Raw genomic sequence first — 14,446 nt, forward strand, 5'->3', positions numbered from 1 at the left:
TACGTTATTATACATTATGTTATTCCCAATACAGTATTGGTATTGCAGCAAATAGGCAATTACTTATGGTGTTGGAGTTCCCATAATTTGAAGTGGTACAGGAGCAACAATGCTTATGCTTAACACGGACAACTGTACTTGGAAACCACGCAAGCAGTAATAATAATAACAATTATCTTTTCTTTTTTTTTTTGTTAATGATACTGGCCCTCACAATGTATGCCAAAAGAAATTCTTGCTGGTAAAGTCCCCACTGAAGGCCCAGGTACCAAATGGACCGCTTACCATTTTCTAAACCAGGGGTGGCCATTACGTCGATCACGAGCTACCGGTAGATCGCCAAGGTAGTTTGGGTCGATCGCGTAAACGTCACTTTGAGGTTGTCATGTGACATCAGTCAGCTGACATTAAGCTCCCCTCCTGATTCGCGCTTGCTCCCCCGCAGCGTTTCAAGCTACACACGAAGATGCAACTTTCATCTTTATTATCGTGATTATGGATGAACTAACTCAGCGGTAAGATGTCTATATCTATAACAAAAGTTATCTGTTCACTTGTAGCGGCTAGTTACGTAGAAAAAAAGTGTATTGTTTACTGGCTTTGCTTGGCGTCATGAACCCTCCTAAAGAAATCAGTGTTTTCTACACGTTGGCTTCTTAAACTATTATTTCATAATGAAATTAAAAATGTGCCCATTTGTGAAACCTTTTCAATATGTTGCCTTGACTGTGCATAATCGTTTTAAATTCTTGTATATCGGTAATGTTTGATAGTAAATGCTAGCTGGATGTAATACATGAACTGTGTGCCGCAATGAACGTTACATAACTAATTTGACTGACATATTACCAGTACTTAAGTTATGTACACAACTATTTAGGAGTTATGTGTAATTATCTTTATTTCCATATTAAAGTGAATTATGATAGCAACTACTTTGACTACCTGTCAGCTTTGAAAATGTGAATGTGAAATACTAATCATTCATATTTACAATAGAATTTCAGAGTTTACTGGTTACATTTTGCATATGTTATATGTTTTATAGAAAGAGGTAGATCAGTTTGACTTGTACTTGCATGCTGAGAAAGTGCGTGCACTCCTGGTATACATGTATAACGTACATAAATACCTACTCATAATTTTTTTTAAATAAATATAGTAAATATATATACTTTCTGTATTTATAGTAGTAGGTAGGTCTTTGGGACTTGGTCATTTTAAAAGTAGCTCGCAGGCTAAAAAAGTGTGAGCACCCCTAGTCTAAACCAACAGATAAGCAGCACTGAAAATGGACAAAGGAAGATGTTAGTTAGATGTTAATAACACCATTATTTTTAACGCTGTTATTCCCCTCACTGGTTATGACATGACTCCTGGAATGATGGACAATGGAAATGGCAAAAAAGTATATACTTCAATATCTGCAAGGTAGAAATGACCTTGACCTTGGGATAAATCATGAGGTGAAGCAGGCCCAGTGGAAGATATTTAAAAAGCTAGAGCAAGGCAACAGAAAATAAAAGGCCCCAATAACCGTGATGCTTACGACTGCAGAACCAGGAAAAAGTTTCCTGGATTTACATTATAAGTTGACAAAGTTTGCAGGGTTTTTTCTTTTGCTCCCAATGGGAACAATTTGTATGTGTTGACATACCCGGGGTGTATAAAAAAACACCCTGAGTAAATCCAAAATACAGCAGAAGCATAGACCAGTGGTTCCCAAACTTCTGACAGTCACGTACCCCTTCAGACATCTGACTGGAAGTCATGTACCCCCTACTCCTGCATGCTTAAAAAACATAAACCACACAATGAAACATCTTTGATATATTATTAGATATATTATATATTATGACCTTATGTGTCTTATTTTTCAACCGCACACAAGCTACTCATTTAAAACTGATAGGGTTTTAGAAGGGTAAGATCTCCCCTGGTAGGGTTGTCTTCTCTTACGTGAATTCATTTATAACAAGTGGTGACAAGCTGTGGTAAGATGTGGTGAACTGCATGTGCTCTTTATGCTCTTTTGCTGTGCTTTGGTCTGCAACAACATGGAAATAATGAGTACAATGCAACTAATGGTACACGTAAACGTAATAATTATAAATAATTATGAAAACAAAGGCGGAAAAAGTCACACACAAGTCCCGATATGTGTCACACATGGTGTGTTCAAGGACCACCGAACAAAGAACATACATTATTCGTGAAACCATAAATGTACTTACGAGTGAAAAATCGGCGTCTTTCTAACATAGTCAGTGCATTCAGTCAACTAACAAACGACAGGCTCATACAGCTCAGAAAACACACTAATTAGTCACAGCACCACGTAAGAAGACCATTCTAACCATTCTCATTTAGATTCAAGATTCAAGATTCAAGATTCAAGAGAGTTTTATTGTCATGTGCATGGTAAAACAGCAGTTATACCATGCAATGAAAATCTTATTCTGTTCATTCTCCCAAGAAAAGAAAGAAAACAAATGAAAGAATAAGAACATAAGAAACATAAACACATAAACATATATACCAATAAATTAAGCAACAACAACAGACGAGACATTAATACAAGTAAATAATACAAATAAATAAATAAATAAAGTGCTATGAGTGTGTGCGTGTGTTGCGTGCGGCGTGTGCGAGTGCTTCGTTGAGGAGCCTGATGGCCTGTGGGTAAAAACTGTTTGCCAGCCTTGTGGTCCTGGACTTCAAACTCCTGTAGCGTCTGCCTGACGGTAGGAGTGTGAATAGTGAGTGTTGTGGATGTGTGCTGTCCTTGATGAGGTTGTGTGTTCTTCGTAGGACTCTAGATTTATAAATGTCTTGCAGTGTGGGGAGGGCTGCCCCAACAATGTTCTGTGAGGTCTTGATCACCCGCTGGAGTGCCTTCCTATCACGTGTTGTACAGTTACCGTACCAAACAGTGATGGAGGCGGTAAGGACACTTTCGATAGTGCATCTGTAGAAGCAACTCAGGATTGTGGTGGACATGCCAAATTTCCTCAGTCTTCTCAGGAAGTACAGTCTCCTTTGGGACTTCTTCAGAATTTGTTGGGTGTTGTGAGACCAGGTGAGGTCCTCGCTGATGTGTGTGCCAAGGAACTTGAAGGTTTTCACCCTCTCCACCTCAGTCTCATCAATAAACAGGGGTCTATGCGGCTCCTTTTCCCTTGTTCTTGGGTCGATGATCATCTCTTTAGTCTTATCTGTATTGAGAAGGAGATTGTTATCACGACACCAAGCTATGAGGTCCGCCACCTCTCTTCTGTATGATGTTTCAACACCACCAGTGATCAGTCCGATGACTGTAGTGTCATCTGCAAATTTAATGATGCTGGTGTTGTTCTGGGAGGCCACGCAATCATAGGTGAAGAGCGTGTAGAGGAGTAGACTCAGCACACACCCCTGTGGGGTCCCAGTGCTCACAATTCTTGAGCTGGATGTGGGGTTGTGGACTCTGACTGACTGGGGCCTGCCTGTGAGAAAGTTAAACACCCAGTTACAGAGGGAGGGAGACAGGCCAAGTGTGAGGAGCTTATCTGTGAGTTTGTGGGGGCTGACTGTATTGAATGCAGAGCTATAGTCTATAAATAGCATTCTGACGTATGTGTCCTGGCCCTGTAGGTGAGAAAGGGCTGTGTGGATGGCAGTGTTGACTGCATCATCCGTGGACCGGTTCTGGCGATATGCAAACTGTAGAGGGTCCACGGTTGCCGCCGGGATGCTCTTTTTGATGTGGGTCATGACTAATCTTTCAAAGCACTTCATAACAATAGGAGTGAGTGCTATAGGGCGATAGTCATTCAAGCAGGTCACGTTGCTCTTCTTGGGTACGGGCACTATGGTGGTGGACTTAAAGCAGGTCGGTACAGATGCTTGTGCAAGCGACAGGTTAAATATGTCAGCAAGCACATCAGCTAGCTCTGATGAGCAAACCCGAAGTGCACGTCCTGAGATGTTGTCTGGCCCTGCTGCTTTTCGTGGGTTTGTTTTGTTTAGAACCCTGCGCACATCAGCTGATGTCACCATGAGAGGTGAGTCCTGTGTGCTCCCCAGGTTCAGCCACCCTCTCTGCTCATCAGGAGTTTGGGTATCAAAGCGGGCATAGAACTCATTCAACTCATCAGGAAGTGTGGTTTGGCTGGACGTGGCTACGCTACTCTGCTGTCGATAGTCTGTGATGTGCTGGAGCCCCGCCCACATGCGCCGAGGGTCTGAGGTGGAATAGTAGCCCTCCAGCTTCTGTCTGTACTGCCTCTTGGCCTCCCGTATGGACCTCCTCAGGTCATATCTGGCCTTTTTGTAGTCATCAGCGGTGCCCATGACAAATGCAGTCGAACGAGCACGTAGCTTAGCCCTTACATCACAGTTCATCCACTGTTTTTGGTTAGGGTATTTTCTGTAATACTTGGTGGTGGTAACAGTCTCTATGCATGTGCTAATGTAGCCAGTAACAGCAGAAGCATATTCATCCAAATCAACAGTACAATCTTCCCTCCCCGCTGCAGTTTTAAACACATCCCAGTTTGTGCAGCCAAAGCAGTCCTGAAGTACTTGATCAGTTTCTTCATTCCATACTTTAACTGCTGTACGTACAGGGGGAGCTTTTTTAAGAAGTTGTCTGTATGTTGGATAAAGGAATATAGAGATGTGGTCAGCCTTTCCAAAGTGGGGTCTTGGAACAGCCTTCAAAGCACCTTTCATGTTGCAGTAGACTTGGTCCAGGATGTTATTTTCCCTTGTGGGAAAGCTCACATGCTGGTAATATTTGGGGAGGACAGTCCTGAGGTTACAGTGGTTGAAATCGCCAGATATAATAAATACAGCGTCTGGGTGTTTGGTCTCGTGTTTATCAATGATGTCATGCAGGAGGCCTAGTGCATTAGCAGTGTTAGCTCGTGGTGGGATGTAAACAGCAGTTAAATACACAGCGCTAAACTCACGAGGCAAATAAAAAGGTCTGCATTTCACCATCAGCAGCTCAATGTCCTGCGAGCAGTGCTTTTCCATCGTCTGTACGTCTGTGCACCACCGTTTGTTTACGTAAACACAGACGCCGCCACCTCTGTGTTTACCAGACGCTAAAGTCCGATCTCCCCGGTAAGCAGCAAATGATTCCAACTGGATCGCCGAGTCCGGTATATCCTCCGTCAGCCAGGTTTCTGTGAAGGTGAGGACACAGCATTCCCTGATCTCACGTTGAGCTGTAATCCTTGCTCGTAGTTCGTCCATCTTGTTTTCAAGAGAGCGGACGTTGGCTAGCAGCAGGCTTGGTAGCGGTGGCCTCGTCGCTCTAGCTTTTAGCCTAGCATGCAGGCCGGCTCGCTTGCCTCGTTTACGCCTCGGATGCTTTGCTCGCCGGGTATTCAGCTCACCAGGTCCGCAGGCTGCTGCGTTCTCCCGGCGCAGAAGAAAGGCAAAGTCTGAGAGGCTAAATGAAGGTTCATGGTGAACCCTGCCGATGTTCAAAAGTGTCTCTCTGTTGTAATGTACTGCGTGAGTGTGTTGAATGTCCAAAATGAACAATAAAATAGCAAAAAATAGAAAAACACGGGAGAGTGTCACAGAGACGTCTGCCACGGAGGGCGCCATCTTTGATTTAGCACGCCATATCAGTGATTCAAGATTAAACATTTTTAATTCACAACATCATCATCAAACTTACTTATTTGTTCATTTAATGCACACAGAACAATGAACAACTTCATGCTGTCACCATTCTTCTGCACTGTAATGCCTGTTGTGGTTGTTCACATGAGACGTTTAAGCGCTTTCTGTGAATCTCAGGTTTCGGTGCTAATGTATTCAAGCTGTTTTTAATTTTTATTCGCTTATCTTCCACGGCAATCTGCGTACCCCTAGGGGTATGTGTATCCCACTTTGGGAACCAAGAGCATAGACCATGAAATATGGTCTAAATATAGGACTTTACAGGAGCATAGACCATTAACTAATATAATTAAAATAGTAAATATGAGTAATATCAGATATGGATGACTTTAAAATAGATGCAAACAGAAAACCTTGCACCATGTTTTATATGTTTAAAAAAAATGTTTCAAAACTATCTTGGATCTTCACCATAATTCAATGAGTTGTTCATTTGGTCGTGCACCACAGAGTTAAGTCGTAAATATCCTGTTAACTAGCAATGATACAGAACCTTGCTGTCAAATGTAATACACATTTTGCCAATTAAAAACCTAAAACGCAATATGATTAAAATAATTGCACACATTGCTACGTGAAGGCCTTTTTCTTTTTAAACTCCAACACGTCCACGGTTTCATTTTTTAGGAGTTTCTCTGTAAACAGAAACGACCTTGGACAGAATTTGTGAGCGCTTGTTTAAGACTACTGAGTCAACCTCAAATTTCATCAAAGGACGCTTTTGAAAAGATGACTTTCTGCGACGAGGAGAAAAGACATCATACATCTTATGCCCAGTGTCTTGCTTTTGTTGTCCGGTATCAAGACACAAACCAACACTGTCAATCACGCTGTCAAAAGATGACGAAGCGTAACCATGGTAACCCAAGTGTATTGTGTGCAGTTACTATAGCATGAAAGGGGAAGAGACCTGAAAGAATTTATGCAATGTTTTCTACAACAGGGAAGATCTTCTCCGTATTGGGTAAAAAAATTCAATTAAAAATATCAGTCACATGAACAAACTACAACAATGGAGGAGGTTCGCCTGTGTGTGCTTCTCCACACTAAGGAGACACATTTTATCTGAAAGGAGAATGAGGGCAGCAAGAAAACGCAGCGCTGCAGCAAAGTAGAGACTGTGGATTAGAATACTGCAACAAGAGTGTAGGAACATAATACTGCAGCACATAAGACACATTTTATCCAAGAGCAAAATAATAGAGTGCTGCAGCCAAGTGGAGACTGTGGAGTATAGTGAAGCAGTGTGCAAGAGAAGTTAACATTAGCATGTGTGTTTGTCATTTCTAGACGTGTATCCTCAAATGTTACAGTGTATTGGAACCCCGGTGGACCATGGACTAGAAATAGTACCTGCTACAACCATTTTTTGTGTTAATAGTAAATAGAGGCATGCTGAGCTGACTAAGTACTTTAAAGTGGAAAAGGGGAAATAATGGAGCTTTCGGGGTCCAACTGAAGGAGTCAAATGTGGTACCTTGTCAAATTAAAGAACGAAGCAAAGCCATTTTCTGTCTGTTCAACTTTTCTTCACTTTTTTTTAATCAGTCAAAGCACCCAAAGTGTGAAATTACACATGCATTTTTGAACCCCAAAACATGGCACATCGCTCTCCTACCTCCGGCCGGACGGGGTCTTCGATCCCGACGACGGAAATGGCAGTGAGGTCGCTGAGGATGTTGTTTTCCTCATCCCAGTTGGGCTCCGGGTCGCTGGGGAAGTCGCGGTACGCCACGCAGATGGTCCTCAAACCATCGCAGGCCATGGGCTCAATCACCTTCTTCACCATCTCGTCCTTGTCCCGAGGACGGAAAAGCCTGGGCTCACCCACCTCGTTCAGGATGTGGTTGCATCTGTCAGAGATGGATGGAGGTGTATTATTTTCGGCGGTATCATTATATCCGACTTTATTTACCTAAAGTGCGAAGAGAACAGAGTGTTATCTGGAAGCATTTAGAGAGAGGCTGTTATTTTCAAAATGAGAAAAATTGTTACTTATAACCACTACATTTTTAACTTGAACAATAATTTGGAGTGGATGAGAAGTGGAAAGGAAAATTTTGCTCTTTTTGACCACATGGTCATTTATTAACCTACGACACAGCAGCAACAGAACCAATGTTGTAAAGGAGCAAACTGCTGAGCCAGCTTCAACACCGCCGATAAACAACAGTACGACAAGTGTTATACATGAGATTCACACTAACAGCTGAATGGCAACATTTTAAAGCGCAGGCAGAGGTAAATAAAGCTGTTGGATGCTGGCCATTCATGATGTGTGCGAGTCATGAACAAGTTGTTCAGAACGTTTTTTTTCACCAAGTTTTTTACTGAATTGGGACCACGTGGATTCGTCTCCGTTTACACGTTCACGTACTGAGCACTAGCTAAATTAAAAAGGGAAACTGGCTACGCAAACTGCAATTGTATAAATATATTAACCCTGTGGAAAAAGCAACGGTGCTGCATCGAACGAACACTTCTTCATGAAGACTTCAGTTTCACTCTCTGCCGCTTATTGTGTGACCTGGTGGTTAATTGACCCATTTAAATGCTCCAAGGTGCTAAATGGAGCATTTATGGTAGAACAAAGAGTACGGAGATGTGTGTTTGGTAGAATATTTCTCTGTTGTAACAATGCTTCTTCAAATAAATGTTACACCACTGGAAATCCTAGATGGTAAGAAAGACACATTTGTGGGACGACCAGGACAAATGAGCACATTCCATCCATAAATGTATGTAAAACGTGCCAAAATGTTGACAATCGATTCCAAACAGCTTATTCTGTTGCTGTTTTGACTCCTATTTTGAGCTTTGAACTAAGCTTGTCATCCCCCAGAAGTGTGTGGCCAAGCTGTTGTATGGTTCTTCCACATCCTACTGGGACTCCTGACTGTTTGTTAAAAGAAGAACTTTTAAAATAACATGACGTCCCGCTTTTACATACTTTTTGAGGACGATCTCTGACGCTCCCTTGCTGTACATGCGGAAGCTCCCGTCGGGCAGTTTGATGACTGTGCTCATGGACTTCCTGACTGAGTTGAAGGTGTATACTTTGTAGAGCTTCTCCTCCGGGATCTGGTTCCTTATTGGCTGGTAATCTCGCTTCAGGTCCAACACCAATCCCAGCAGACCGCACTCCGTCTTGTTGCCCACCTGTTTTGGCAGACCGCCTTCCTTATCTGGAGCCTGGAGAGACACAGGAAGAAAGTGATTTAAGGGAGTATTTTTAGCCGGCATATAGCAGCTATGCAATTAATTCTTATTTGCCTCACCAAAAGACTCATTAAGAAGAATATTTCACGATTCCTCAGCGCACCGTCACCAAATGCAAAGCCTAAATATTTGACATCGCTCGAGATCTGTCGTATCACACTGGCGTCACATTGGTCCAATATTTAGCTGTCACACTCACAGAAAAGAAGGAATGCAGACTCTTTTTTAAAATATTTTTCCTTTCACCAGCGCCCAAGTACAAGTCTCATTAACGTCAACATCACACACACTTTGCTGTCCTTGTAAGCTAGCTTTTTCGCACATCTGCATGTCTCACGCAGACAGCAGCTTAAATAGCTAAGGCTACAGGCAGAAATAAAGACATATCAATAGCTGGCTATGCTAAGTTAGCAAATACTTAAGTGTAAGCAATGACTAAACAAACATATTTTTTTCCATTAATGAAGCAAAATGTATGTGCTAATACGTGTCTCTGTCGTCTTGTCTTCAAATAAACATTGTGTGTGTTTTGTACAAGGTGACAATGTCAGCATCAATGCTAGTGCTAACGCAGCATATGTAGACATTTTTTTATGGGCGTATCAATTACTTTAGACTTGTCAACATTCTCGTGTGGTAACAGTCGGTAACCCCCGCAAAAAGCGGGGCTCTACTGTCACGGAAACGATAAAATTATTTACTAATGCTAATTGCTAACTGCTAACTACTAAGTGATTCTCAAACAGCAATTGAAAATATATATCATATCACACATGTTTGAAGCTGAATCGTGATTGCAGCAAAAACGGCAGAACTGGTAAAAAGCACAGTACTAGTGTACTGTATGAAGGCTAACCATTCCCAGTAGCACATTCATGTCTAAAACCTTGTGACTGGCTTCCAATTGAAATAAGTGGATGACTCTCATCATTTGAATTTTGGAACAGAAGTGAGCAATCCGCCTCCACAAAGAGCAACTCAATATTTGGACTTTGGGGAGGAATAGAAATGAATGTTGATTCATTTTTGGTGCAGGGATTTATCTACATGGCCCACTGCCGCCACGAGATGAGTTCCAGCTGCCGGAGAGGAAAATGGGGAATAAAATGTCATCAATTATTAAAACCCAATCAGCGCTGGCCCATGTTCACCTAGTAGTAATTGGACTGCTTCGTGTTTAGCTGTGTGTCGGCAGTGTAAAGTTAAAAAAAAAACAACAACTAGACAACAAGAAAACAAATGAAGGCTCTCCGCTAATGACCAATAATTACATCAGTCAGACGCTGTCTGTCTTTGGTTAATGAACGGATGGAGCAAATGTCCTCATCCATGCTGTCTGCTTTAAATCAGTTAGCTGTGGACTGCTTCGGTCTTTCTAAACGCTGAATTAAAGATGCCTGATTGTAAACGGCCACCTTGTATTTTGATTGTGATACTGTATTACCAATCAAGTTACAATAATAAGGTCAGCTCGATCGTTGTAGAATGTCATAACTTCATCAAAATTGAGGAAATAGCCACCATGTTGAGATCTCCGGGCCTTCATACGAAATTTGAGTGTGATCCAAACAAAACTGTGGACTCTAGTCAGCACACAAAAAAACAACAAAAAACACTGGGATAAGCGGTGTAAAAACGCCTGGAATTCCGTTGTATATTTTCATATTTCATATATGCAAATGTGAAGATTAGCCTCATCCAAGGAAGTCACGTTTTAATAATTTTTTTTCTCCGATGTTTTTAATGTTAGCAAGATTACACAAAAATGAAAAAAACTAAGGGGTGGGTCGTGGACAAAGGAAAGTTCCAAATTTGACTGTCCTCCAAGGAAGTTATGTTTCCGATCATGTCATTTGGATGTTTTTATTCTTGCAGGATTACACAAAAACGTGAAAAACCTCTTCTAAATTGGGCGATTTGATCATCCTCCAAATAGGGAATGTTTTACTTAAGTTTTAAAAATATTTTTATTTAGCAGGATTACACACAAACGTAAAAACTTTGTGACGTGGTGGACCGCGGTACAATGAGGGACAAATTTGAAGATTTGATACTCCTTCCAAGAAGGTTATCTTTTTCATGCTTTTTTTCCCCCTGATGTTTATGTTGTTAGCAGGATTACACAAAAACGATAAAACTAATTAATAACAGCACAGGGACACAGTTTACGGCAAGGATTAGGTTTGAAAACATTCTGTTCGTTGATCTGTTGAGCTCTTATACTGTACATCAAATGTTTTGGATACCATTGCTCCTGTCAAGGTTAGAATGGTTACAAGTAAGCAAAAGGAGCCATGGAGAAAAGAAGAGTCTGTCACGGCACAGAAAAGGGAGTGCCGGAGAGCCAAATGAAAATGGCGCAAGTCAAAGGATTTGATCGTACGCCAAGGAAGTTATGATTTGAATCGTGTCTTTTGGATGTTAGCTGCATTACACAAAGGGTTAGGGTTAGGGATAGGTGTAAGGGGTTAGTGTTAGGGTTAGCAGGATTACTCAAAAATGATAAAACCTGGGAGGGGGCAGAGGTAGATTCCAAATCTGATGGTCAAATTGATTTGATCAAAGATTTGATCGTCATATGTTTTTTAAATTACATTTTTTTTTCAAAAACATGTTTTTAGGACTACCCAAAAACTCTATAACTTTGCTAACAAGTGGGGATTCCATTAAATATTGGTTCTGATCTACGATTTTTTAAAATTAAACATTTCCCATCATTTTCTTTTTATTCCTTAAGCAGAAAAATCCCGCAAAAGAAAACCATATTTGTCTTCCACATACTGTAAACCCAGTCAAAGCACAATATTGAAGAAACTGGTGCGCTTTCACGCAGTGACACGGAATCCTGCAATTCGATAACTCCGTTCTGTGACGTATAAGTGTCTTGCAACAACAATTGCTTTCAACACAACAGGGAGGAAGCGGCTTTTCCAGGCAGTGTGAAAGGCAGGCAGTGAGGTTTACTTCCTTCTTTGGCATGGACATTCCTACATTGGCATGGCTTAGCTACTGTTGGCGTGTTTTTGAGCTCGGTCGGGCTGAGGACCAGCTGCCCTCTCCCTGGTCTTTGGGTGTCCCCGCGGGCAAGGACATATGCCAGAGGGAGAGCTGGCATCCTCGCTTCCTATTCTACCTGGGGCTCTCCTTAATCCACACCTCCTGTTCCTTCTATTTTTTCTTTCCTGTCCTCTGTGCCCCCCCCCCCTTTTGTCTTTATCTTTTCCGCATTCCCAAACCTCTTCCATCCCTCTCAATGACCTTCTTCTCCACCATGCTATCAGTTTCTCCTCAGTAAGTGCTCCGCCCCTTTTCCTCTCCAGCGTCCCTCTTATGGATGAGATACTAGCACTCCACATGAGCTGTAGCAGCCAACTGGGCTGAGGCCTGGAGGTGTGCTGGAGGGCAGGAAGGCGCTCAGTCCACGACGGGGACAATTGTCACACAAGCACTGTCTAACCTACTCTCCCCCCATATCCCCTCCATCGTATACTCGTACTGTACAATTCCCCCATTGTGCTCTACTTCCTGATTCCCTTTTCTGTCTTTCCCACATGTCCTGCCCCCACTTTACATTTGTCACAACTCTTTGTCAGTAACCATAAATGGTAACCTACATAAAATGGCTGTCATAAATAGCCTCACTATAAGGTAATAGAAAAGTATCATTTAAATAGTAATAAAATAGTAATAAAAAAAATAGATAAAGAAAAGAAAAATTATAGTGATGATTATAGTGAGGAATATAATTATATCCAATTTGATCTTGCCTGGACATATACTGTAGATACATTATATCATTTTATTTAATTACTATTAAACAAGTCATATTTGGTAACCTAACCTAAAAAAAAATGAATAGTAGAGTAAATCCCTTCATATTCGTGCCCCCGCATATTTGTGAATTCATTCTCTCTGCTATAAATTGCAAATAATAAATGTTTTAATTAACTTAAATTGAAAGTGGTTTGATGGTGCTATCTGCAGGGGAACAAAAGCGCGTGGCAGCTATGAATCAAGCAGCGGGCGCTGTTTCACAAATCAATTCATGTCAACATTTTCCAGCATGAAGACACTTTGACAAGGCGTGATGTTCTGTAACTACACATTTTGTAAGTACAATGCTGTTTGCCTGTAATTGTTTCTTAATGAGCAAAACTGATTTTAATAACAGTGGAAAGACATACTCTAGGTTCTCTACTTACGAACATCCAACTTGTGAACATTCGGAGATACGAGCGCAAGCTGACTGGTCTATATTTTCATGTATTTTGCCTTGTAGTAACTCCATATTTATACTGCTACATGCTTGACCAGTAGAGGGCACTGTGACACTGCTCATGGGACCAACGGGTAGAGGAAGACGCTGGGGAGAGAGTGTAAAGGAGAAATGGAAAGCTAAATTGTAGCTGTACGATGCAACACGGACAGAGCGTGTGATTAAAGTTTATGAAGAGTTAATAGGCCTGCTTAATTCTACACCACCCACAGAACACTACCTCTTTTAGAAGAGTCTAACGACGACGACAATGTGTCCTTTTTTCAATAACTGTTGCTCCCCCACGGCTAAGATTAAGTGGTAAAAAGACATCTCAAGCTACACATGGATGGTGCAACTTTAATCTACTGTATATTACGGATAAACTAACTCAGCGGTAAGATGGCTGTATCTATAACAAAAGTTATCTGTCCACTTGTAGCGGCTAGTTATGTAAAAAAAAAAGTGACTTTTTTGATGGCTTTGCTTTGCGTCCTGAACTCCACTATAGTAATGCATGTTTTCTACACTTCCGTTTGTTACACTGTTACTGTATTTCTTAATTAATTGGAAATGTGTCAATTATCGAGGAATTATGTGTAATTATCTTTATTGCCATAGCTCGCAAGATTAAAACGTGACAAGATTTCTCGTATAGTGCAGCTTTTATTTTTATTTTTTTAGCTTTTTATTTATTATTGTTATTATTAATAATAATAATATTGTCATTATCATTATCGTTGTTGTACTCCGGTTTCTTCCCACATTCCGAAAACATGCATGTTAGGTTAATTGGTGACTCTAAATTGTCCATAGGTATGAATGTGAGTGTGAATGGTTGTTTGTCTATATGTGGCCTGCGATTGGCTGGTGACCAGTCCAGGGTGTACCCCGCCTCTCGGCCCCATACCCCCGTGGCCCTATTGAGGATATGCTGCATAGAAAAATAATGGATGGATTACTATTATTTCTTTTTTTGTCTTTCAGCTTTTTCCCATCATGGGTCACCACAGCGAGTCAATCACATGTTTGATTTGGCATATTTTTTTTTTACTCCAAATGCCCTCACTCACGCAACCCTCTCATTTAGTTGGAATATTATTTATTTATTTATAAATGTGTTTATTGATACGGCCAGCAGCTTGAAGAGTATAACACCACAAGGGCAAAAAAAATAAAAAACAAACAAAAAATGCAAATACCGTACATTTATAATACAATGTATTGCAATATAATTATATCAAAATACAGTATTTAAGTAAGCATTAAACAAGTGATATTTGGTAACCTAAC

At 41.1% G+C, this 14,446-nt stretch overlaps 1 protein-coding gene across 11 annotated transcripts in view; it reads right to left on the reverse strand.

The window, feature by feature from the left end:
- Window positions 1-14,446, reverse strand: part of atp2b2 (ATPase plasma membrane Ca2+ transporting 2) — a 144,825-nt gene that overhangs the window by 25,452 nt on the left and 104,927 nt on the right. For all 11 annotated transcript variants that reach the window (XM_054783311.1, XM_054783310.1, XM_054783317.1 and 8 more), the window contains 2 exons: window positions 8,630-8,871; window positions 7,298-7,532 (listed from right to left, as the gene is read on the reverse strand). In XM_054783311.1, the coding sequence (XP_054639286.1) occupies window positions 7,298-7,532; window positions 8,630-8,871 (477 nt within the window). The remainder of the gene's footprint in view (window positions 1-7,297; window positions 7,533-8,629; window positions 8,872-14,446) is intronic.

This window comes from Dunckerocampus dactyliophorus, chromosome 8, assembly GCF_027744805.1.
Source record: "Dunckerocampus dactyliophorus isolate RoL2022-P2 chromosome 8, RoL_Ddac_1.1, whole genome shotgun sequence".
Classification (NCBI taxonomy): Eukaryota; Metazoa; Chordata; class Actinopteri; order Syngnathiformes; family Syngnathidae; genus Dunckerocampus; species Dunckerocampus dactyliophorus.